The following is a 23,034-nucleotide window of genomic DNA, read 5'->3' on the forward strand; positions in this document are numbered from 1 at the left end:
GCCCCCCTCAAGGCGCCTTCAGGCACTAGGATGTTATCTACATTCCCTATTCCTGGCAGCCCTACCCCCTCTCTTATCTCTGGCGTGTGCCTCTGTGTCTGTGTGTGTGTAATGTGTATGTCTGTCTCTCCCCCCATGTTTGTATGCGCCAATATAGTCTGAATCTTTCATATACCACCGTACACACACACAGTCTTGTTTGAGTGTAACATGTGGTTGTCTGCTCAGCTCAGAGAGTGGGTGGATGATCGTCTCATATGTATTTATCTCAGTAGAAGATAGATAGTGTGTTCACAGCACAGCCGGGTAGCCTAGACAATGTTCTACATAAGACATAACTAGAGACTTACTTTGCGTTGGACTGACTGACTGACACTATTGTGGCCCTGATTGAAGGGCGTCAATAGAGAACGAGCCTAAGGGCTCATTAGGGCCTGTGGTTTACTACACTCTCAGTGATTAAAGATGAATGGCCATTTAGAGTGGCCGTCTGGCTATGCTTACTGATAATGACGCTGCTAATAGCATGTAGCGCTAGAAAAACAGAGGGATGGAGGGAGGAGAGGAATGAGTATGTAAAGGTTGAGGGGGAAGAAGGGAAATCCGGTTGAATCGGAAGCCCTCTGGGTTTATACTGACAACTGTCATTCTAGTTTCAGTGACACTTGGCATTTCTCTTTGTCTTTTGAGCGAGGATACAGTATCACCGAATTGAACAAATTAAATGTACATTCAGCATCATGCATTATTGTGTAATAGACCAAATCTCTGCTAAAACCATCTAACTCTAAACCTTTCCCCCCTTCTGTCGTTGTCCCAGGTGACCTGGTGTCCCGTGCCATGCACCACATGCAGCGGCTGAGCGCAGTGCGCCCGGGGCTGAGTCCAGCCCGCCACGCCCGGCCGCAGCAGCCCGTGTCCTGGTCGCCGGACGCCCTCCACACCCTCTACTACTTCCTGCGCTGCCCGCAAATGGAGTCCATGGAGAACCCCAACTTGGAGCCCCCACGCATGGCCCTCAGCAAGGAGAGGTGGGAGTTACGCATGGCCCGGATAAAGAGCGTTTTAGGGGCTCTCCAAATCCGAATCCGAGGCAGTGAAACAACAGATCTAATCTGAAACAGGCTTTTGTCGAAGGCTTTCTGTGTTTTCATGCATAACCCCCCAAAGAAAATGTATTTCTTAGAATCGTTCCCCCCGTTTTCCTGCTTCTCCTCTCATTATTTTCTGCTTTGTTTTGTTTCCCTGATTGCATCCCTAATTAGAGGAAAAACGTTTGATCTAGCTGGTGAGGTTGAACTTTGATTATCGGCAGCAGTCGAGTCATTGTGAACAATACACTAACTCAAATACACAAACCTCCAACTTCTGGAATTAACAAATAAGTTCTAATCACGTGAACAGCACCTCTGCAGACCATCTTCCTATCTCAGCCATTGTGTTCTTCCTCATCCTCACAGCATGATTGCCCTGTGGTCATTGAAGTGTTAATTTTCTGTAGGTAAATGCCAGGTAGAGAGGACCTTCCAGGTGTTAATGTTAGTCTAATGGAGGGGTGAATTGCACCTTTAAAGTGAGAAGTAGGTTGAAGCTCTAATTGAAGGAGGGATTTTAAGAGGTGCTAACGCTCTTTAATTCTGTTAGGACCTCTTCAGCTCCTCCTTGGGTCGCCTTTGTAGCCTGATTATGGTGATTCTGCTCTTTCCACAGTCCTGAGATGTCTGGTTGAGAACATTTGAGAACAGCCTCAATTCCAAATGTGTGTACACTTTATTCTCACGAGTGTTCTGGTTTTATTAGAATACCTGATCCTTGTGGTAATTTTCGCCGGACTAATCCACAATGTGTTCGAGCAACAGCTGTGAAAGATTGAGTGTAATCTGTTGCGGACATCGCTGCTTGTGTTTATAGGGTTGCCATAGGAGGCGGGGAGGAACTCAGACTCACTGACTAGTTCCTTTCTTCCAATATTAACTGATAAAACATCGTAAAACATTGGCTTACGTAACACATGTGGTCACTGGAGGTGAGAGTCAGTCCCATAGCGGTGATATTCAGCAGTTCGTGGAAATGTGTTCGATACGTGTAACCTGAAAGAAAGTGTTTAAGTCAATATTGTTTTTTAGTTATGATTTGAGCGTGAGTGGGTGTGAGAAGAGTATTTGCAGGCCGCCCACACCACTGTGTTTCCTGTCTGTTAGAGAAAAACAGCCAGTCACGTGTGTGACTCCCAGAGTAACTATATGTTACAAATGTCAGTGGAAAGTGCTCCCGCATGGGTAAAGGTTAATTACACTTTTTAAACTGATGTATGGAGGCCTGTCTACAGGTGGCGCTCAACCAAACAAATGGGATGCAGCTCCCACTAAACTAGTGTGTGTTCAGTTGGTTGCGGTGCGTTGGATGAATGTGTGTGTGTGCGTGTGTGTGTGTGTGTGTGTGTGTGTGTGTGTGTGTGTGTGTTTGTTTTCATCACTTGCTGTTTTACCCTTATTTAAGTGCTTGTGTTTGTGATTGTTGGGTTATAATGCACATGGGCTGGGCGGTATGGATCAAAAATCATATCTTGGTATTTTAGGCTGAATCACAAGATGCACAATATCTCGGTACGGAGGGCGCTAAATGTTTAATTGTAACTTAGTGCTTTCGCAAAATATTTACCCAATGAGATTGTTGATAAAAAATCATCAGTCATGTGGATATAATGATTAAGTGGGTAAAGGCAAATATACTGTAATAGAACAGCTAGAACAGTCAACAGAAAATGACATCACTTTACTGTAAAGGCTCATTTATACTCTATTTACATATGAAAATAAATGCGTCCGTTTCAAACGGTGTAATCGTCACTGCCCACATACTTCCATGCATCTTTCACATTGGTATCATGTTAAGCAATACATCCACCAGTGGGCAATAAAGAGTCAAATGTATGAGTGTTTATGTACATGTAGTGTGTGTGGTCTTGCTCCATTTCATGCGTATCCTTAAGCTTTCAGAGGACGGACAGAAATACGCATGAAATGAACGCAGAGTACGGACAGAAGGCTCTGTCCATCTCCGTCTTTAACGTAGAATATAATTGGGCCTTAATGCAGCCTTTAAAACCAGGAAAAGACACCACTTATGCATATCAATATTACAATATCAAAAATCTAACACATATAGTCTCGATATCGATATACGATCATGTTTATGCGACCGCTTTTGTGATGATAACAGCCAACTCCATCTCTTCTCTTACCTACACACACTCTCTCTCTCTCACACACACACACACACACACACACACACACACACACACACACACACACATGCATACATATACCCGCTGTGCCATCTGGCTCCCATACATCTAATAAAGAGCAGACACAGTGTGAGTGAAGGTGGGCTCCTCATTATCATCAAAGAGAACAGAGCAGTGGACACACACCCCTCTTCTCTTCCCCATCCTCCTCTTCCTCACATCTTCCTCACACCCCTCTTCTCCTCCCCATCCTCCTCTTCCTCACATGTTCTGGACGTTGGCGCTGGTACATCATCCTGCGTCATGTGTGTGTGACTTTTGGTTTGCCTTTCAGTCCATGTATTTCTCTCTATGCCTTAGTATCTGTGTGCTTGTGTGAGTTGTGTGTGTGTGTGTGTGTGTGTGTGTGTGTGTGTGTGTGTGTGTGTGTGTGTGTGTGTGTGCCTCAGCATGGAGAGCAGAGCCAGGTGGGAGAGTAGAAAACAGAGCCGACCTGCTTGTGTGAGTTGGTGTGTGTGTGTGTGTGTGTGTGTGTGTGTGTGTGTGTGTGCCTCAGCATGGAGAGCAGAGCAAGGTGGGAGAGTAGAACACAGAGCCGACCTGCTAATGATTACAGCGTGAGGCCTGAGTGTAATGATACAGACCTCTTTCCTTCAATGGGCCTCTCCTCCTCTCCTCCGCTCTGGCTCACCCTCGACACTGAAAGCTTTCTAAAGTCTTTGGTGGAGACCCAAACCACCAGATCTGTGTGGCCCACAACATCCACCATTACAGATCCTGGTGAGAGCATTTTTATTGCAAAAAAGAAATCCAGCGACTAAGACCAGGAGAGACGCCCTTTTTTGTTATGATGTTTGAAACCCGGCTCTTAAGTTGAGCAGAGCCATAATGTTATATGGGAGGATCGGCACCGCTGCTTATAGCTCTGCTTATTTGAGTAATAGTCATTCTCTCACGTTCATCAGTGGAGAAAAACAATCCTTTTTGTTAGTGCTGGAAGTTCTTAACTAACCTTCATGCATGGTGACCCCCCCCCCCCCCCCCCTTTAGCAAGAAAAGCATTCCCAAATCATGGGTAACTCTACTCTGCTGAGCAGACCACCCCAGCCCCTTTCCTGCCCTCAGCGGATGGAAGGCAGCACTAATGGATAGATGTGTTACTATGATAAGGAATAGCCGATTGAGGCAGATACAAGGTCAGATATGGTTACATCCCCCCTTGTGGACCCTTTATGAGATTGCAAATGGGGTAATCTGACTCTGGATCAGTGGTTAACCTTGGCCCTCAGCGGCCGATGATGGGGTCTGACTTCAGGATCTGATTGAAGTTTTGCTCCAAGATGAACTGAACCACATTGGCTCCAGGACGTGCTCCCAATATGGGGCCGCGGTGTAGCATGTGTGCTGCTGGCCTGCCTGCCTCCTGTGGAGAAACGCTTGTGCTTCTCAGGCCGGACAGGTTCAGAGTTCCCAGTTCAAACACACCTGAGCACCATCTGAGCCCACTCTCATTTTATCACCAGCCAGGTGCTCGTGAGAAAGGGGCCATGAATCACGCTTAACATTTGCGTGTACTGTGCACGTGTGTCTGCGTTTGAACATGTGTGGGAGTGTGTGTATATGGATGTGTGTGTGTGTGTGTGTGTGTGTGTGTGTGTGTGTGCACTTCCCGCTGTTGGGCCAGGTCAGTAGGCGAGCCAGCGGCGCTATCGAGTTTCGGTGTCTTAACCGCTGTCTGGCTTTGATGTAGCACTGACTCCCAGGCCAAGCTGAGGTGTGCGTTTCAGGCTAAGGGGTGTGACCCAGACACGGGGGTCAGATTGGGGGTGGAGTGGGGGTGGGGGTGGGGGTGGAGGGGTTACAGAGACTGGGAGAGGGAGCGGAGGAGAGGAAGAGAGATGGATGGAGGGATAGGGGTCAGAGCCATGTGTGGATGGTGCAGACATGCTCCATCGATCTGCTGTCATGGGTCACTGGCCAAGGTGTGTACACACCCGGCCTCGGTTGACTTGTGAACACTATACGTTCAAACACACACACTCAAAATGACGCCACACTCATGCTTAGATGATGTACGAGTGCTGTTGGCCATGCATTCACATGTGTGTGTGTGTGTGTGTGTGTGTGCCCCCCCCCCCCTACACACACACACACACACACACACACACACACACACACACACACACACAAGTATTTCATCGAAACTGTCATTTCAGGCCATAAAAGAACACCCCCTCACTTGAGATTGATGTTATTTTTCTGGCTAAAACAAGGGCAGAAATGGCTGCTTGATATAGTGAGAGAGCGACCAAAGCTTTCCAATGGATCAATGAGCGTTAAGTGTTAAAGAGGCTGGGAGGCGGGGCTGGATACGCTTGATTGGCGCTGCTTTAACTCTGGGCTAAGTGCCAGTGAGTGTAGCGTGCCTGCCTGCCTGGAAGCAAGCATGCGGGAAAGTAGCCTAGCCGGCTGTTGGCCTGGGTGGGAGCGATGGGGAATGCAGAAACACACGCACACTCAAACAACGCACACATCAATTTCCCCCAACAACTCGTGACCAATGGAGCGTGTTAAGGAGGCTTGAGCATTGATTCCCAAGCCGACATCCCCTCCTCTCTTCAGAAACACGGCCTTCTCGTCACTCCACCACACCCATGTTTTTTTCCCATTAACCTTTATTTAACCAGGAATATTCCCATTGAGATTCAGAATGTCTTTTACAAGGGAGTCGTGGCCAAGACAGCAACATCAGTTTCACATAAAAGAACCAACAGACAATTAGCAGCTGTTCAGGAAAAGCACAATGCATTCAGTGGTCAAATAGTCCTTGATCCTGTTTTGATAATCTTCCGTGCACTTTCACCAAAGACAGTGCGGGTTCCAGGAATGAAACACATCGTTTGTCCTTGCTATTTGACTTGCACTTTTCTGCACCGCATGCCCACTCACAACTAATACAGAACACGGTTAGATTAGTGGCAAAATATGCAAAATGTGTTTTCTGCTTTACTAGGCACAATTGGATTGAACAACGAATTGAATTGACCATTTTCGTACAGTGCCCATTTATATTTGAATAGTTCATAATACTACAGTTCATTAGCTATGATCTCTCTGGCTTTGTTTCTTTATTTAGCTGTTAAATGGACTTCCATGTAGCGTAAAATAAAGTTGTTGAAAAGTCTTAACTCTGAAAGTGGCAGATCATCCCATAGAGGAGACAACAGCATTACTGTACATATGAATGCTAACTACAGTATGCAAATAAGTGCGAGAGAGAAGATGAATGAGAGAGCATGTAGAGTGGTTCTGTACAGGGGTCCCCATGCTAAGAGCTGCAATCCCTATAGCACACTGCAGGGGTCCCCATGCTAAGAGCTGCAATCCCTATAGCACACACACTACAATGCTTTATGGTGCATGGTCGGTGTTTGTGGTGTGCGTATGGATCCCCACGTGTGTCTTTATCTGTATTTTTATGATGCATTTGACTGTAAATGAAGGTAAAGCCATTGCTAAGAATAGCGTGACCGCAGGGGAGTGGCGGCCTATAGTCACCAGCGATGACACAGAGACACTGTTCAAACATTCATTAACACACTCTTCTTCACGGGATCAAAGACAAACAACAATTCAACTCAGAATAATGTGCTATTGTTCCCGGTCCCATTCCATCCGGGTGAGAGAAACGCATAGACAAGAAGGGGTTTAATAGCAGATAACTGGCTAGACGTGGCGTAGCAGATAGCCATATCACTACTAGTGCTTTCTCTTTCTAAAGTGTTTTAGAAGGAGACAATGACGAGAGAACAGAGAGTGACAAAGAGATAAGGCAGGAGTGGTAAAAAGAGCAATCCAGTGATCCCAGTGGCCTTCTGCATCTCAACATCTGAAAGATGTTCACCCCCTCTGTCAGGATCGGTGTTAGACATGTGGATCTATTCGCGGGTAGTTGATGGCCAAGACACTCTCGGTAACTGAAGTCTCGATGAGTAGGGAAGCTGTGGAACTTGATAGCTGGGTCTGCACTGTTCGAGGTTGGGAACGGTTGCAGAGGTTGACGTGATCTTAGTTTATGAACCACTCGAGAGGACCTGCAGAAACGAGCCTTTATAGAACCCGAATATGACATCACCTGTGTCATGACATCACCAGGCGAAAGGCATGATTGGGACACTTATGAATCATGACATCATCACCGTCTGCGACGTCATCAGTGATCCATGACATCATAGTAGGAACGACGACATCATAGTAGGAATGATGATATCACAGTAGGAATGATGACATCATCCTAACACCCTCCGCCCCTCCACAATCTGTTCCCTCAGCTTCAAGTTATTCTAGGAGTGCATCATTTCTCTTTTTCATCCATCTCATGTTTTCCCCATTTCATTGGTTGTCTTTTCAACGTCCTAAAAGCTGTAGATACTTTGATGTTGAAGCCACGTCTAATAATGTGTAAGTGCTGCAGCGTGGTTCAGAGGCATCGGGGTAGTTTACTAAACATTACTAGGCTGCCTGTGGTGTAAAAATAGGCTAATTATTCATCAGCCGCTGCAGTAAAAAAAAAAAAGGCTTCGTTTTTCCAATCCACTGTGAAAATCAGGCCGCGGTCTCCTGGCAGCTCTTACAGCCAAACAACGTGTTTAACTTCACAACCTGGCAACCAGCATATAAACATTGATCACTCATACTGTCTGGTGTGTGTGGTGTGGTGTGGTGTTGTGTGTGTGTGTGTGTGTGTGTGTGTGTGTGTGTGTGTGTGTGTGTGTGTGTGTGTGTGTGTTGACTTGATAGGAGAGTGCCACTCACTCTGTGCGGTGTGTGAAAGCTGGCAGGAATATGTGAGGGGTTGAGGAGGTGAGATGCGGGCTGTGTGTGTGGGGTGTGTGTGTGTGTGTGTGTGTGTGTGTTTTGTGTGTGTGTGTGTTGTGTGCGTGTGTTTTGTGTGTGTGTGTTGTATGTGTGTGTGTGGGGGTGTGTGTTTTACTTTGTGTGACTCAGGGGCAGTTTAGGGGAAGTACTGCTAGACATACATAAGTCACCGTGCTGAACACAACGCCTCTTCAACATAACTATGTCACTGAGTGTTGGGAAGGGAACTCAACCCCCCTCATCACAGACAGCCCATATCCCAGTTTATATCAGTTGAAATCACTGCTTTTATACTGATTGTTTGAATACAGCAGACAGCCAATGTGATCTCACTGTTTTTTTTTTACCAAGGAGCTTGTCATTCACTTTCATGCTACCATCCATTGCAGTTAGTTTGAGTTCAACATCTGGTCAATCTGTGGTACCTCATTTGGCTGTCACACACTTTGCAGATGAACATGTAGTCCAGATAGAATGCAGTGGACTGATGTGTGTCTTCTCCTTGCAGGCCCTTCTTGTTGCTGCCACCTCTGATGGAGTGGATGAGAGTGGCCATAGTTCATGCTGAGCATCGCAGGAGCTTATTGGTGGACAGTGATGATGTCAGACAGACGGCCAGGCAGCTCCTTCCAGGGCTGGACTGTGAACCAAGACAGCTGAAGTACGTGAAGAAGAGTGCACCCCTCCCACACACACACACACGCACGCACACGCACACGCACACGCACACGCACACACACACACACAATTTCTAAACATGCAGTGAACTCCTGATCATAACCACTACCCATGAACTATAGCGTTGTAATTCACACTGACAAATAGCTATGTGCTGTGTGTTAATGAGTGTTCACTGGCAATAATCTGTCTCATTAACCTTTCCATAGAGTGTAGACTCATGTAATTAAAAAATAAACGCATCAGATATAAAGGAATACATGGACCACAAGGAGTGTGAAGCATTCCAAATTATCGTATCCTTCACTCTCCACTCACTCTCTCACTCTCTCTCTCTCTCTCTCTCTCTCTCTCTCTCTCTCTCACATCAAGGCCTGAATGTTGTTTTAGCTCGTTCAAGCGTCTGGACTCCAAGGCTGCCACAGACAAGTTCCATCTGGACTTGGGCTTCCGCATGCTCAACTGTGGACGCACGGATCTCATTGGCCAAGCCATTGGTCTGCTCGGGCCCGACGGGGTCAATAGCATGGACGACCAGGTACTGCAGGAGCGAGCATGTGTGTGTGTGTCTGTGTGTGTCTGTGTGTGTCTGCCATATGTGTTGTTTGGAGGCATACTGTAGCAATATGTATCATATGTGTTGTTTGGAGGCATACTGTAGCAATATGTATCATATGTGTTGTTTGGAGGCATACTGTAGCAATATGTATCATATGTGTTGTTTGGAGGCATACTGTAGCAATATGTATCGGAAATAACACACAGATCATTCTCCAAAGCCCCGCCTCACGTGTTTTTCTTCTCCTCCTCTTTGCATCGTCAATCAGGGGATGACCCCTCTGATGTACGCCTGCTCAGCTGGAGACGAGGCCCTGGTCCAGATGTTGATCGATGCCGGGGCCAACCTCGACGTGGCGGTAAATACTCTACTGCTACAATGCCAACAGATGGACAGCTTTGTTTCAATGCTGTGCATAAAATACATTTCCACATCCACCCACCACAACGGATGCATCCGTTTTAAAGCGCTTGAATTCACAGCAGCAGTAATAGTGTGGTTTTTGGTAGTGGTGTGTATTGATGTAGTGGTGTGTGCTTGCTTTGTTGCCAGGTTCCACCCTGCTCCCCGAAGCACCCCTCTGTACACCCTGACAGTCGACACTGGGCGGCTCTCACCTTCGCAGTGCTGCACGGACACATCTCTGTGGTGCAGGTTTGTAAAAACACACACAGACAGACACACACACATGCATGCATGCACACACACACACACACACACACACACACACACACACACACACACACACAGGAGTATAAATGCACAAGGAATGCGGGTTATGCCACGTAACTACACACAGTACTTCTGCGGTAGCTCGCTGTGGATGTAATGTCGAGCCCTTCAACGGTGCAATGACAAATGTGAGGTTAGAGGTCAGAGCCGTGAGGCAAATACAGTATGTCAAACGTAACACAATATAGCACATGTCGTGTGTCAACCAGATGTGTGTGTGTGTGTGTGTGTTTCTCCAGCTCCTATTGGACGCAGGGGCCAACGTTGAGGGAGCAGCAGTCCGTAACGGACAGGAGAACACAGCAGACACTCCGTTACAGCTGGCTTCAGCAGCAGGTGAGTGGGCAATATTAATTGCAGTAGACCTATGTTCCAATAAGCCAATATTATTTACAGTAGGCCTATGTTCCAATAAGCCAATATTATTTACAGTAGGCCTATGTTCCAATAAGCCAATATTATTTACAGTAGGCCTATGTTCCAATAAGCCAATATTATTTACAGTAGGCATATGTTCCAATAAGCCAATATTATTTACAGTAGGCCTATGTTCCAATAAGCCAATATTAATTACAGTAGGCATATGTTCCAATAAGCCAATATTATTTACAGTAGGCCTATGTTCCAATAAGCCAATATTATTTACAGTAGGCCTATGTTCCAATAAGCCAATATTATTTACAGTAGGCCTATGTTCCAATAAGCCAATATTATTTACAGTAGGCCTATGTTCCAATAAGCCAATATTATTTACAGTAGACATATGTTCCAATAAGCCAATATTAATTACAGTAGGCACATGTTCCAATAAGCCAATATTATTTACAGTAGGCCTATGTTCCAATAAGCCAATATTAATTACAGTAGGCCTATGTTCCAATAAGCCAATATTATTTACAGTAGGCCTATGTTCCAATAAGCCCAACATTTATGGTTCCTAATTTCAAGTGGACACAAAGCCTGTTGAATCAAAGGAAGAGATGAGTGAAGGAGAGGAGCGGTATCGTCACTTTCACTGAAGCCACTAATAACTATTCTCACAATTATCAATCAGGGTAACCTTCATAATGAATCAGGGTAACGGTACTGAGCTTGTTCCAGAGAGACGGCCAAGTAGCAGGAGGCTGAGTTATGAAGGAGACATTGAAGGAAGGAATGAGAGAGTTGGGGATGAAGGGCTGGGCGAGGGGAGTGGAGTGCTGCCTGTGGTTGTTTAGAAGACTCTGGGCAGCATTCCACTGTGGGATCTCCTGAAAGCCACACATAGCTGTAGTAAAAGGGACACACTCCAACACACACACAAACACACACACACACACACACACACACACACACACACACACACACACACACACACACACACACACACACACACATGCTCTGCATAGCAGCTCATGACACTGTGTGAATATAGTCCCTGACACAGGCTTCTTTCAGGGTTGCCGCAGGTCTGGAAAGTGCCTGGGGGCGGGGAATCAAGTGCTTGAAGTGCATGGATTTATAAAGAGGTCCTCCTCATAAAGTGCTTGAATTTAATTAAAATGGTATTATTGTTCTGGTTCTCGTTATCACTGCTACAACGTCAGCCTTGACTTGGAGCCTTGCCGACCTATATACTCCAACGTCTGCTTGACGAGGGGGTCGCAGGGAGGGGAGTCCCCAGCAAAATGAGTAGATTGTGTGATTTCACTAGGATATCAATGACTAGACTTTAGCTCAAGGAGAGAATGTACAGTAGTGCATAATATACTTGTTAATAGCTTTCACTCTCTCCTCTTATCTCCCCTCATCGACATGATACTTGCGTTGTTTGCGTCAGCTGCGTCGACACACATTTTCGGGGAGCTGCACGCCAGCTGCGCCGGCAGGCTCGCCAGCCGCATATGGCGTTGACGTTGTAGCATATTTTCCACATTAAGAAATGCTGAGGATTGACATATGGAGGGTTCAGCACCCCTCAGAGAAACAATATTCTTTTTTCTCTCCTGTACACGGTACTTTTACCACAATCAATGATTTTATAGTTAATTCTAACCTAATCTCAAATGTAATCAATCCAACATATCAAGTTAGTCTAAATATTAATTTCCTTTTGTTCAGCTGTTCAGTCATAAACAGGCTGACAACAGGCAACAATAAACCATTGAACCGAATTATATAATGAACATACACCACTGCATATAAACTCACAAACTGAGCAAGTAAGGGGATTCTCTCCTGTGTGGTAACTCATGTGACAGTTCAACTTTCCATTCTGACTACACAAACAGCAATGAAATGGCTACTCTCTTGTGTGGATCTTCATGTGTTTCTTCACATAATGTTTTACAACCAAAACCTTTACCACAGACTGAGCAGTTAAATGGCTTCTCTTCTGTGTGGACATGCATGTGTGTCTTCAGCTGTGTAGAAAGAAGGCAACCTTTACCACAGACTGAGCATTTAAATGGCATCTCTCCTGTGTGGAGTATCATGTGTTTGTTCAAATTCTCTTTAAGATTCAAACTTTTACCACAGGCTGAGCAGTTAAATGGCTTCTCTCCTGTGTGGACTATCGTGTCTGTTCAAGCTTCCTTTAAGACTACAACTTTTACCACAGACTGAGCATTTAAATTGGCTCTCTCCTGTGTGGAATATCATGTGTGTTTTCAAGGTTCCTTTAAGATTCAAACTTTTACCACAGACCGAGCAGTTAAATGGCTTCTCTCCTGTGTGGACTATCATGTGTCTGTTCAAATTTTCTTGAAGCAAACTGAGCAGTAAATATTAAAATGTCATTATCCTTCTAATATGTTGATGAACATGTGCTCAATAAATACATGAATACAAATGGAGTATGGTGCATCCTGGTGGTTGGTAACAGTAGCACGCTTACCACGGAGGCTCGGTCCTTCATGCGGCTGACGCGGGTTCGAGTCCAACCCGAGTTCCTTTGCCGCATGTCATCCCCTCTCTCTCTCCCCACCTTTACTGTCTGCCTACTGTCCTGTCTAATAAAGGCAAATGCAAGTATAAATAGTATGGATTAATAACATGTTAAGATGTACTGCCTATACATACAGTAAGAATCATTTTTAGGGCTGATGCTGGTACTTGTAGCAGCTTTTTAAATGTGTTAAGGAGCTACATGTATATCTATGTATGTATGTATGTAACCAACTGTACATGTTCCTCCCAGGCAACTATGAGATGGTGAGTTTGCTCCTGGCTCGCGGCGCCGACCCCTTATCAAAGACCCATGACGGCAACGCCCTCACATCATCCCTCTATGAAGACATGAACTGCTTCAGTCACGCCGCCGCACACGGACACAGGTACGCCCCCCGCAGGCCAACGCGAGAAGTCCTAAAAACACAGCATATTGACGACAGATGGTGCCCGACGGATTGCCTGCTTTTAGCCTCTGAACGGCAGAGAGGGAGAAAGTGCTTTAGAAATGACGCTAACCATATCAGCACTATATCACACTTGACCTAAGCCAACATGTGAAGCCGGTCCCTCTTTGAGGAGACCTCTCTGTACCACACGGTGTCATGGAGGATCATGAAAGTAGGGGGCTATGAAAGATAGGTCAGCCCCCCCCCCCTTCATACAGAGCCCATCTGTCTCAGAACACCAACTGGTAGCGTAAAAGCCTCCACCTGTTCGCTGTGCATGTGTGTGTGAGTGAGTGTGTATGTGTGTGTGTGTGAGTGTGCATGTGTGTGTGAGTGAGTGTGTATGTGTGAACAGGATGTAGACTCAACACTTCACATTCCAATGTGAGGGAGACAGATTATGTCATCAGAGAAGAGGCTGACATGTTTTTAGTTGGACACATTTTTTTCTGATTTCCCCCATTTTCTCCCCAATTGTATTTTGCCAATTCCTCCTGTCTAAAGTGGTCTTGGTCATTGCTCCACCCCCTCTGCGGATCTGGGGAGAGTTATACCAGTTAGACTAGCACATGCTTCCTCCGATACATGTGCAGTCGCCCACTGCTTCTTTTCACCCGACAAGACGTAATGCATCGATCACACTACCCAGTTCCCCTCCCCCCAACAGATCCCCCCGACTGACCAGAGAAGGCACTAGTGCAGTGACCAGGAGACATACATATTCCCACCCACAGACATGGTCAAATTGTGCCTGTATGGACGCCCCACCAAGCTGGAGGCAACACACAGGACATGAACCTGCAACCCTCATGGCCACTCATGTGTGTCTGTCTGTCTATCTTGTCTTTCTTTTCTTCTCTCCATTCTTTCTTCTTTCCTTCTGTCTTCCTTGCTTCCTCCTGTCCATCACGTTCAGGAACGTGCTGAGAAAGCTGCTGACCCAGCCCCAGCAGGTCAAAGATGATGTTCTGTCTCTGGAGGAGATCTTAGCCGAGGGGGTGGAGGGTGAGGACGTTTGCCCTTTCCTCCCCCTCTCCTCGCTCCCCACCTCGCCCTCTGGCCCCGGGGCCCTGCCGGAGGGGGGGATACCCCGACTCTGCAAGGCCAGGATGAAGGCCCTGCAGGAGGCCAGCTACTACAGCGCAGAGCACGGCTACCTGGACGTCACTATGGAGCTGCGGGCCTTGGGTAATACTGTCACTTTTGGGAGTAATGAGAAATATCTGTTTTGACTTTGTTTTCACGGTATTTTCTTTGGTACGTGTCTTATTGTTCTAGTACAAACTGCGGCGGCGTGTGTCCCTTCTTCTTCCTAACCAGGTGTCCCATGGAAACTGCACGTGTGGCTGGAGTCTCTGCTCAGCGCCCAGCAGCAGTCCCGGGCCGGGGTCACCCTCTCCCTCCTCAGAGAATTCACCACCATCAGAGAGGAGGACTACTGCCAGGAGCTGGTGTCCATAGGCTTGCCCCTCATGTTCAACATCTTCCGCACCACCAAGGTACCATCACACTCAGGACTCCCATCTCACTGTGTCGTCTGCTCGTCTCCCTCTTGATCATTTCATCGTGCAGTGTAGCATCGCTATGAAAACAATGAAACGAGTTGTAGGCTATTTTCTGCTGGGATAATAACGCTTCCCCCCTCCTTCCTTTCACTTTCTTTCAGAACGATGCCATTACCCAGCAGTTGGCAGTCATTTTCAGTCACTGTTTTGGCCCAGCGCCTCTTCCAGCCATCCCCGAGATGAAGGCTACCCTCTCAGCACAGCTGGGTAAGAAACATTTGCTCTGCATGAAATGACATGGATTATTATATTTCTATGAAAACAGCTCTGTTACTTTAGCAGAGTACTGTTAGAGGCTTCATGCTGACATCTGTAGGCTGCCGTTTCAAATAATACTCCAAAGAGGTTGCGCAATGCTAACACTAGAAGGAGGGGAGATTTGGATAGAGGAATATACCAAAACCATGTGATAGTTCTCTTATAACGGTGGCGCCATGGTGGCCTCGTGGTTAGAGCGACTTTCCTGTGGCTGGAAGGCTGCGGGTTCAATTCCTAGAGCAATGATGTGCCCATTGACTACCACCAGGTGTCCTGTCCAAGGATCCGACACAAGCCAGCTAAATGCTGACTTGTTGATGTGTTTTTTCTACAGACCCTCACTTCCTCAATAACCAGGAGATGTCCGATGTGACGTTTGTGGTGGAGGGGAAACCATTCTATGGCCACAAAGTCCTGCTGATCACTGCTTCTGACAGGTGAGAGAGAGAGAGAGAGACTACAATGCTACAATGTCATAAGGAGTCAGTGGTTTTCACAACATACTGGAAGGGATTTGAGCATGATGTTTTACCCCATCAGATTCAAGTCTCTGCTGGCATCTTCTGGACCAGACGGAAGCCCCAACAAGGAGGTTGAGATCAGCGACATCAAGTACAACGTTTTCCAGGTAATTCATTGATTTTCTCTGAAAGCACCTCTTTGTTTCCTCAGCAAGACATGATGACGTAGGATTGGTATAAAACGTGGCGATGATGACCTCATTTTGGACATGAGTTATCGAGTTCTGCTATACTTTTATCAATTGGATGTTAAATGTGAACGTTCACCTCTCTCTAGATGATGATGTCATATCTGTACTGTGGAGGAACAGAGTCACTGAAGACCAATGTGCCTGACCTGCTGGAGGTGAGAATAATGACAAGTAGTCTCTCTTTATAGCTGTAAAATATTAGACTAGTAGGAATAGTGTAATATTATGTCTTCATAACTATGCACATATTAGATTAAGTTGAGATAATCCTCAGGGACAAATCAGGTTGTTGCAGCGGCAAAGAATGTGTGGTTTGCATTGGAATCTAATGAATGAGCAGGGCAAGTGTGTACAGGAGAATTAGCTGCTTAGCCTGGGCTCTTAACGTGTACCTGTTTTGTTGTGTACAGCATTTCATGACTTACTGCTCACAGCAACACTTCTTGGATTTAAAATGACACACTATTGCTGTTTCTTTTCAGTGTTGTCTTAATGACACGCTGACCCTGTATGTTTGATTGATGAGATAAGGCAGTGCTCCGGTGTTAACGTTGGGCTGTTTCCTGCTCTAGTTGTTGTCAGCTGCCAATCTATTCCAACTGAGGGCGCTACAGAGACACTGTGAACACATCTGCTCCAAGCACATCAGCCTGGACACTGCAGTCAGCATCTACAAGACAGCCAAGGTACGTACACACTCACGCACGCACACACACACACACACACACACATATATATACACACACACACAGGCACGCACACACATATATACACACACACACACGCACACGCGCGCACACACACACACACACACACACACACACACACACACACACATATATACACACACACACACACACACACACACACACTCACTCACTCACTCTCTCTCTCTCCCTCTCTCTCTCAGAAGCCTAGATTTTATTGTACTAATGTATGCACTGTGTAAATGAGTATAGCATGTTACCATAGTAGAGCCCTGCTCTGCTGTACTGTATATCTCTCTGGAATGGAGGTCTTTCACAATAGGGAAATATTTATGTTAAAATATGGAAGATTTATGCATGCATTCTCCAAAACATGCAATTTATTCAGTGCTGTATTTGAAAGGCTTCAAATTAAATGCATTAGAGAAATTCCAAGAACTGCACTCACGAATATACAATAGATTATGGTTTATTTTTGCCTCATTGCATGCTTTATTGCTTGATTCAGTTAAATAAATCAAACAAACACAAGTCTAGGCTAGTGTGCCCTCATTGATATAACAAAATACAGGGCTCCTACCCTACGCAAGTATGGAAAGGTATGGAATTTGATTTTAGTATTTTCCAGGTCTGGAAAAGTATGGAAAAAGGAAAAGAGCGTATGGAAATATATTTGTATCCAGACTATTGTTTGTGACTTAATTTTTCTAAATATATATATTTTTAAATTTAGACACAATAAATGGATAATACAACTACAAGCAAGTGTTTTATCATGGCATCAGAATGTAACATACACGTTAACAGTTGGATTTTAAAATGATTTAAATTAGTTACATAATAAACATCTAGCTGTATTCCCAACCCGGGCTCCCCCCCGCCCCAAACCTCAAAACTGTCATGCAGCTGTCAAACTCAAGTCATTCCTGTCAGAGCTTCAGTCTTCAGTTGAGAAGTTTTTCAAAGTCCAAGCTTTCACTGAGGCTCAACCCCAAAACCTCCAAATTGTGGTGTGGCCATAGGTGTAATTTACAATGGGGACATACACTTTTGTGTATTCAGATGTCAAATATGGTCTGACAGAGAATTCTGGAAATTTGAGTCTGGAAAAGTATAGAACTTTGAAATGGAAAATGTGTAGGAACCCTGAAAATACATTGCATGTACTGCCAATACTATTTTTCTTTACCCCATACAGCTTTATTTTATGTGTCAAAAATGATAACTATTATATCTTCCTTTCCCATCCCAGGCTCACGGCTCGGTGGAGCTGAGCTCACTCTGCGAAGGTTACTTTCTGCAGCAGATGCCGGCTCTGCTGGAGAGAGAGGGCTTCAGGAGCCTGCTGCTGGGGCCCCCCGGGGCCCGTCCAGGGGCCACTCTGGACGAGCTGGAGGCCAGCCTGGCTCAGCGACTACGCTCTCTCCACGTTACCTCCCGAGTTTGAGGGTCACACAGGAGAGGAGACAGACATGAGTGGAAGGACGCGGTAGGAGCAGAAGTGTCAGCTTATCACTGATACAGGATCAGATCTTTTGAAGTGGCCTAAATGGGTCAAGGACAGATTATTGTGTAGAAACATCTGATCCTACATCCGTGACAAGGAGCAGCAACTTCTACTGTACATTGACACTGTAATGGACACAGAACAGTGGATGGCTGCCACCTACAGTATCAAACTGTGCTCCATGGACAAGTCAGTGTTTCATACCTGGTGCCTGCGCACTCCATCTCATCACTTCTTGCAGTGTACAGTATGTGTATGGAGTAGATTGGACGATGTGAGGCTTTTTCTCCGAGGCTCTGGAAGCTTGAATGGAGCGAAGCTACAGATGGATGCAGCAGGTGAATTCTCAGGTGAATTGTGGAGCACCGCTGCCCTCTAGTGGACAAAATCTGACATGATAAGTGATTACTGTCAGAGGGGATTGGGGTCTTTAGTACCCCGGGGGTACTCTGTTCCGAGTGAAGTGCTAGAAAATGATGGAAGATTCAAGCATCTATTGGAGGAATCAAGTGAGGCAGCCATGCTTGTCCCATTCATGGTAATGACGGGACTGGGAGGGAGGAAGCGGACATGGGGCCTCCAGCATTGATGTAAGCTTTGAATTAACAAATGTACCCTCTTTTTACGTAATTGTTTGTTTTTATTTTCTATTTTTGAAAAACAAAATAAGTATGACAGGATAAACAAAACACTTAGCAGAGTTGGATGGACATTTTCTATTTAAAGAGAAAAAAGGATGTGAGAGTATTTAACAGGGTGTTCCCTTTTATTGTGTTTTTAATCCAAGCAAAGTATTAATATTATTGTTACAAAAAAGTTGCTTTTGTGTAGCTGTTGTTTTTCCAGGTCGTGCACATTCTAACAGTTAATTAAGCTTGTATATGCTGAGGTTACATGCTTCTACAAAGGTACAATGGCAGAATCCAACATGGGTTTACAACTGAATTCTGTTTTAATGCTGAATATTGTAATAAAGGTCCATGCCTGGTAAACAAAGTGTCCCTCAATGTGGCTGCTGGCTTTCAGGGTTATTCCAAACATCTAGTGCCTGCCATCTGCTGGTTTGGATTGGTATAGATTTACCTGAAATCCAGGATAACAAGTCACAGTTGCATGTGCAGTGCACACACCTACAAGATAGTGAGAATCTCAAAGATTTCAGTTTCGCTCTCTTTGGCAACACCTTTGATCCAAACAGTGTTGCACAATCTGTGTCACCACAGACACCCAGTTCATAGATGCTGCAATACTGAAAATGCAAAGGCTTCCATCAATGGGCCATAGGCTCAATCACCATTGTTAACTCAGTTGGCGATACAGTAGCTCAGGGGTCGGCAACCTTTTAGATGTGAAGTCCCATTTTCAATTTTTCTTGTCAATCCGTGTGCCACACCAAGATTACTGACTCGCACATCACAATGTAACGTTATTCCTTCCAAAATCAGGACATTGAAATTAATACTATACAAGATACACAGCAGGGATAATACAGGCTAATATACAAGGTGTCCCAAGCTCTGAGTCATTATAAACTCAATTAGCTACAGAAGCTAATGTTCACATTCAGTCCTTGTATATTTCTCTCATGTGTTCATCATTCCTTTCCTCCTCTGTGTGTGTGTGATTGAGAAATGAGATGCAGGTGGTGTTCATCCTAATTGGCCTGGTCAGGTGTCAGATTGCTGCTGGCTGATTGGCTGGTGGAGAGCATTTAAGCCAGCTGATGCCATCCTTGCGCTCCTCATTCCCAATGATGATGGCTGCTGTGCTGACTGCTGTGTTCTGTCAGGTAGGAACTGTGTGTAGACCTACTTTAGTAGTTCTGCAGAACTTTATTAAGATGTGTCTTTATCTTGGTAGACCTGTGCAGTCTAAACTGTAAATAGTTACCTTCCAGATCTACACTTTTGTACACTGTAAATAACACTTACCCAAGTAGCAGAAAGTAGGGGGAGAAGCCCTTTAGTTTTTTGTAACATTTTCTCATGTTTATTTTGTAGGAGCTTATAGGTAAGAGCTGTGTCTCTTATTTAATCCATCTTCTTTTCTTAGGTAAGTTTAAGGTTGGGGATTAGTTTGATTGGTTAGTTGTGTTGGGGGCCATGCTGTGCTCTGAAACTAAACCTGCTACTTGTGAACTTGTGATGGTGGTTTGGCTGATCATCCTTGGGAGTGGGAAGAGTGGGGTCACTTTTGTGTTGCGGTCCGGTTCCCCGAGGCCGGTTCCTAACATAATTGGGTGCTCGTCTGCTTTTCTCATTCGTCAGCACGTCGTTTGAGTGTGTATATATATTTTATATGTTTGTCTGGTGGGCAGTCTTTGTGCAGGTGGTAAATGGTGTTAGTCAAGGTGCCTTTGCATGGAGCTGAGGAAGCTCATGGTGGTAAAGCTGGTGGAGATGTTTGTTGGAGGAGGAGCCGGTCAGAGGGGACCAGTGAGACTGAGGAGGGGCGTGACAAGGCAGGGCCGTCAGTAGCACCGTTTCTCCTCTTTCTGTGTAGACTGCTACCCTACAAGAGTCTCCGTACATAGACTTGCCTGTCACTCTGACTCCCAAGCCGTCTAAATCAGCGATACAGACGTATTTACAAGTGTCACAGAAACATTTCAAAGCCACATATTGAGAAGAAGGGTTCATAGCTTCTCGACGTCGGGGTTAGAAAGCTCGTCGCTGCTCATAAATGCCTCTTTTCATCTGAAGTCTGTGCTGGTGATATTTTTTTACGGAGCTTTCGGCCAGAGTGGCGCTGTTGAGCGCTCTGACGGCTGGGAGCTCTAACCTGGAAAAAATATCACCAGCACAGACTTCAGATGAAAAGAGGCATTTATGAGCAGCGTCGAGCTTTCTAACCCCGACCTCGAGAAGCGATGAACCCTTCTTCTCAATATGTGGCTTTGAAATGTTTCTGTGACACTTCTAAATACGTCTGTATCACTGATTTAGACTGCTTGGAAGTCAGAGTCACAGGCAAGTCTATGTACGGAGACGGGACTCTTGTAGGGTAGCAGTCTACACAGAAAGAGGAGAAACGGTGCTACTGTCGGCCCTGCCTTGTCACGCCCCTCCTCAGTCTTACTGGTCCCCTCTGACCGGCTCCTCCTCCAACAAACCTCTCTCTCCACCAGCTTTACCACCATGAGCTTCCTCAGCTCCATGCACACCATTTACCACCTGCACAAAGACTGCCCACCAGACAAACATATAATATATATATATATATACACTCAGACGACGTGCTGACGAATGAGAAAAGCGGACGAGCCCCCAATTATGTTAGGAACCGGCCTCGGGGAACGGGACCGCAACACAAAAGCGCCCCCACTCAAGGATGATCAGCCAAACCACCATCACAAGTCGCAGGTTTAGTTTCAGAGCACAGCATGGCCCCAACAACAAACTAATCCCCAACCTTAAACTTACCTAAGAAAAGGCTGGATTAAATAAGATAGCTCTCACCTATAAGCTCCTACAAAATAAACATGAGAAAATGTTACAAGAAACTAAAGGGCTTCTCCCTCCTACTTTACTTGGGTAAGATGTTAGTGTACAAAAGTGTAGAGCTGGAAGTAGCTATTTACAGTTTAGACTGCACAGGTCCACCAAGATAACACATCTTTGAGTTCTGAAGAACAAAGTAGGCCTACACAGTTCCTACCTGACGAGCCATCATAGTTGGGAGTACATAGTTCAATCACACACTAAAGAAAGGAATGATGTGAACACATGACACAAAACTGTAGCTAATTAAGTAGACTGATAGCCCTAAACATTTTATTTCACGAACGTCATGTTTCTGCATTGTTGAATGGGTTTGGGGCTGTCATTGCCACCGATGATGGCTGGTCTGCTGACTCTTTATTCTGTCAGGTAGGTAGGAACTGTGTGTAGGCCTACTTTGGTAATTCTTTGGAACATTAAGATCTGTCCTTGTCTAGGTAGACTTGTGCAGTCTAAAATGTAAATAGCCAGATCTATACTTTTTTACACTAAATAACTCTTACCCAAGTATCAGAAAGTAGGAGGGAGAAGCCTTTAGTTTTGTAACATTTTCTCATGTTTATTTTGTAGGAGCTTATAGGTGAGAGCTGTGTCTATTTTTTTTTTTTAATCCATCCTTTTCTTAGGTAAGTTTAAGGTTGGCGATTAGTTTGATTTGTTGATGTTGGGGCCATGCTGTGCTCTGAAACTAAACCTGCTACTTGTGAACTTGTGATGGTGGTTTGGCTGATCGTCTTTGGGAGTGGGAAGAGTGGGGGCACTTTTGTGTTGCCGTCCCGTTCCCCGAGGCCCGTTCCTAACGTAATTAGGGGGTCGCCCGCTTTTCTCGTTAGTCAGCACGTCGTCTGAGTGTATATATATATATATATATTATATGTTTGTCTGGTGGGCAGTCTTTGTGCAGGTGGTAAATGGTGTTAGTCAAGGTGCCTTTGCATGGAGCTGAGGAAGCTCATGGTGGTAAAGCTGGTGGAGATGTTTGTTGGAGGAGGAGCCGGTCAGAGGGGACCAGTGAGACTGAGGAGGGGCGTGACAAGGCAGGGCCATCAGTAGCACCGTTTCTCCTTTCTGTGTAGACTATGCTACCCTACAAGAGTCCCGTCTCCGTACATAGACTTGCCTGTGACTCTGACTCCCAAGCTGTCTAAATCAGTGATACAGACGTATTTACAAGTGTCACAGAAACATTTCAAAGCCACATATTGAGAAGAGTTCATAGCTTCTCGACGTCGGGGTTAGAAAGCTCGACGCTGCTCATAAATGCCTCTTTTCATCTGAAGTCTGTGCTGGTGATATTTTTTCCGGGTTAGAGCT

At 45.5% G+C, this 23,034-nt stretch overlaps 1 protein-coding gene across 1 annotated transcript in view; it reads left to right on the plus strand.

Annotated features, from left to right (window-relative positions):
* abtb2b (ankyrin repeat and BTB (POZ) domain containing 2b) overlaps positions 1 to 19,203 on the plus strand; it is a 64,423-nt gene extending 45,220 nt beyond the window's left edge. The window contains exons 3-17 of the mRNA XM_083654652.1: positions 821 to 1,031; positions 8,634 to 8,786; positions 9,176 to 9,341; positions 9,631 to 9,720; positions 9,915 to 10,016; positions 10,334 to 10,430; positions 13,273 to 13,408; positions 14,388 to 14,659; positions 14,792 to 14,970; positions 15,138 to 15,243; positions 15,629 to 15,731; positions 15,835 to 15,922; positions 16,093 to 16,161; positions 16,579 to 16,692; positions 17,966 to 19,203. Of these exons, the coding sequence (XP_083510778.1) occupies positions 821 to 1,031; positions 8,634 to 8,786; positions 9,176 to 9,341; positions 9,631 to 9,720; positions 9,915 to 10,016; positions 10,334 to 10,430; positions 13,273 to 13,408; positions 14,388 to 14,659; positions 14,792 to 14,970; positions 15,138 to 15,243; positions 15,629 to 15,731; positions 15,835 to 15,922; positions 16,093 to 16,161; positions 16,579 to 16,692; positions 17,966 to 18,160 (2,081 nt within the window). The 3' untranslated portion in view covers positions 18,161 to 19,203. The remainder of the gene's footprint in view (positions 1 to 820; positions 1,032 to 8,633; positions 8,787 to 9,175; positions 9,342 to 9,630; positions 9,721 to 9,914; positions 10,017 to 10,333; positions 10,431 to 13,272; positions 13,409 to 14,387; positions 14,660 to 14,791; positions 14,971 to 15,137; positions 15,244 to 15,628; positions 15,732 to 15,834; positions 15,923 to 16,092; positions 16,162 to 16,578; positions 16,693 to 17,965) is intronic.
* The last annotated feature ends 3,831 nt before the right edge of the window (positions 19,204 to 23,034 follow it).

The sequence above is a fragment of the Poromitra crassiceps genome (assembly GCF_964638095.1).
Source record: "Poromitra crassiceps genome assembly, chromosome: 18".
In the NCBI taxonomy this organism is placed as follows: domain Eukaryota; kingdom Metazoa; phylum Chordata; class Actinopteri; order Beryciformes; family Melamphaidae; genus Poromitra; species Poromitra crassiceps.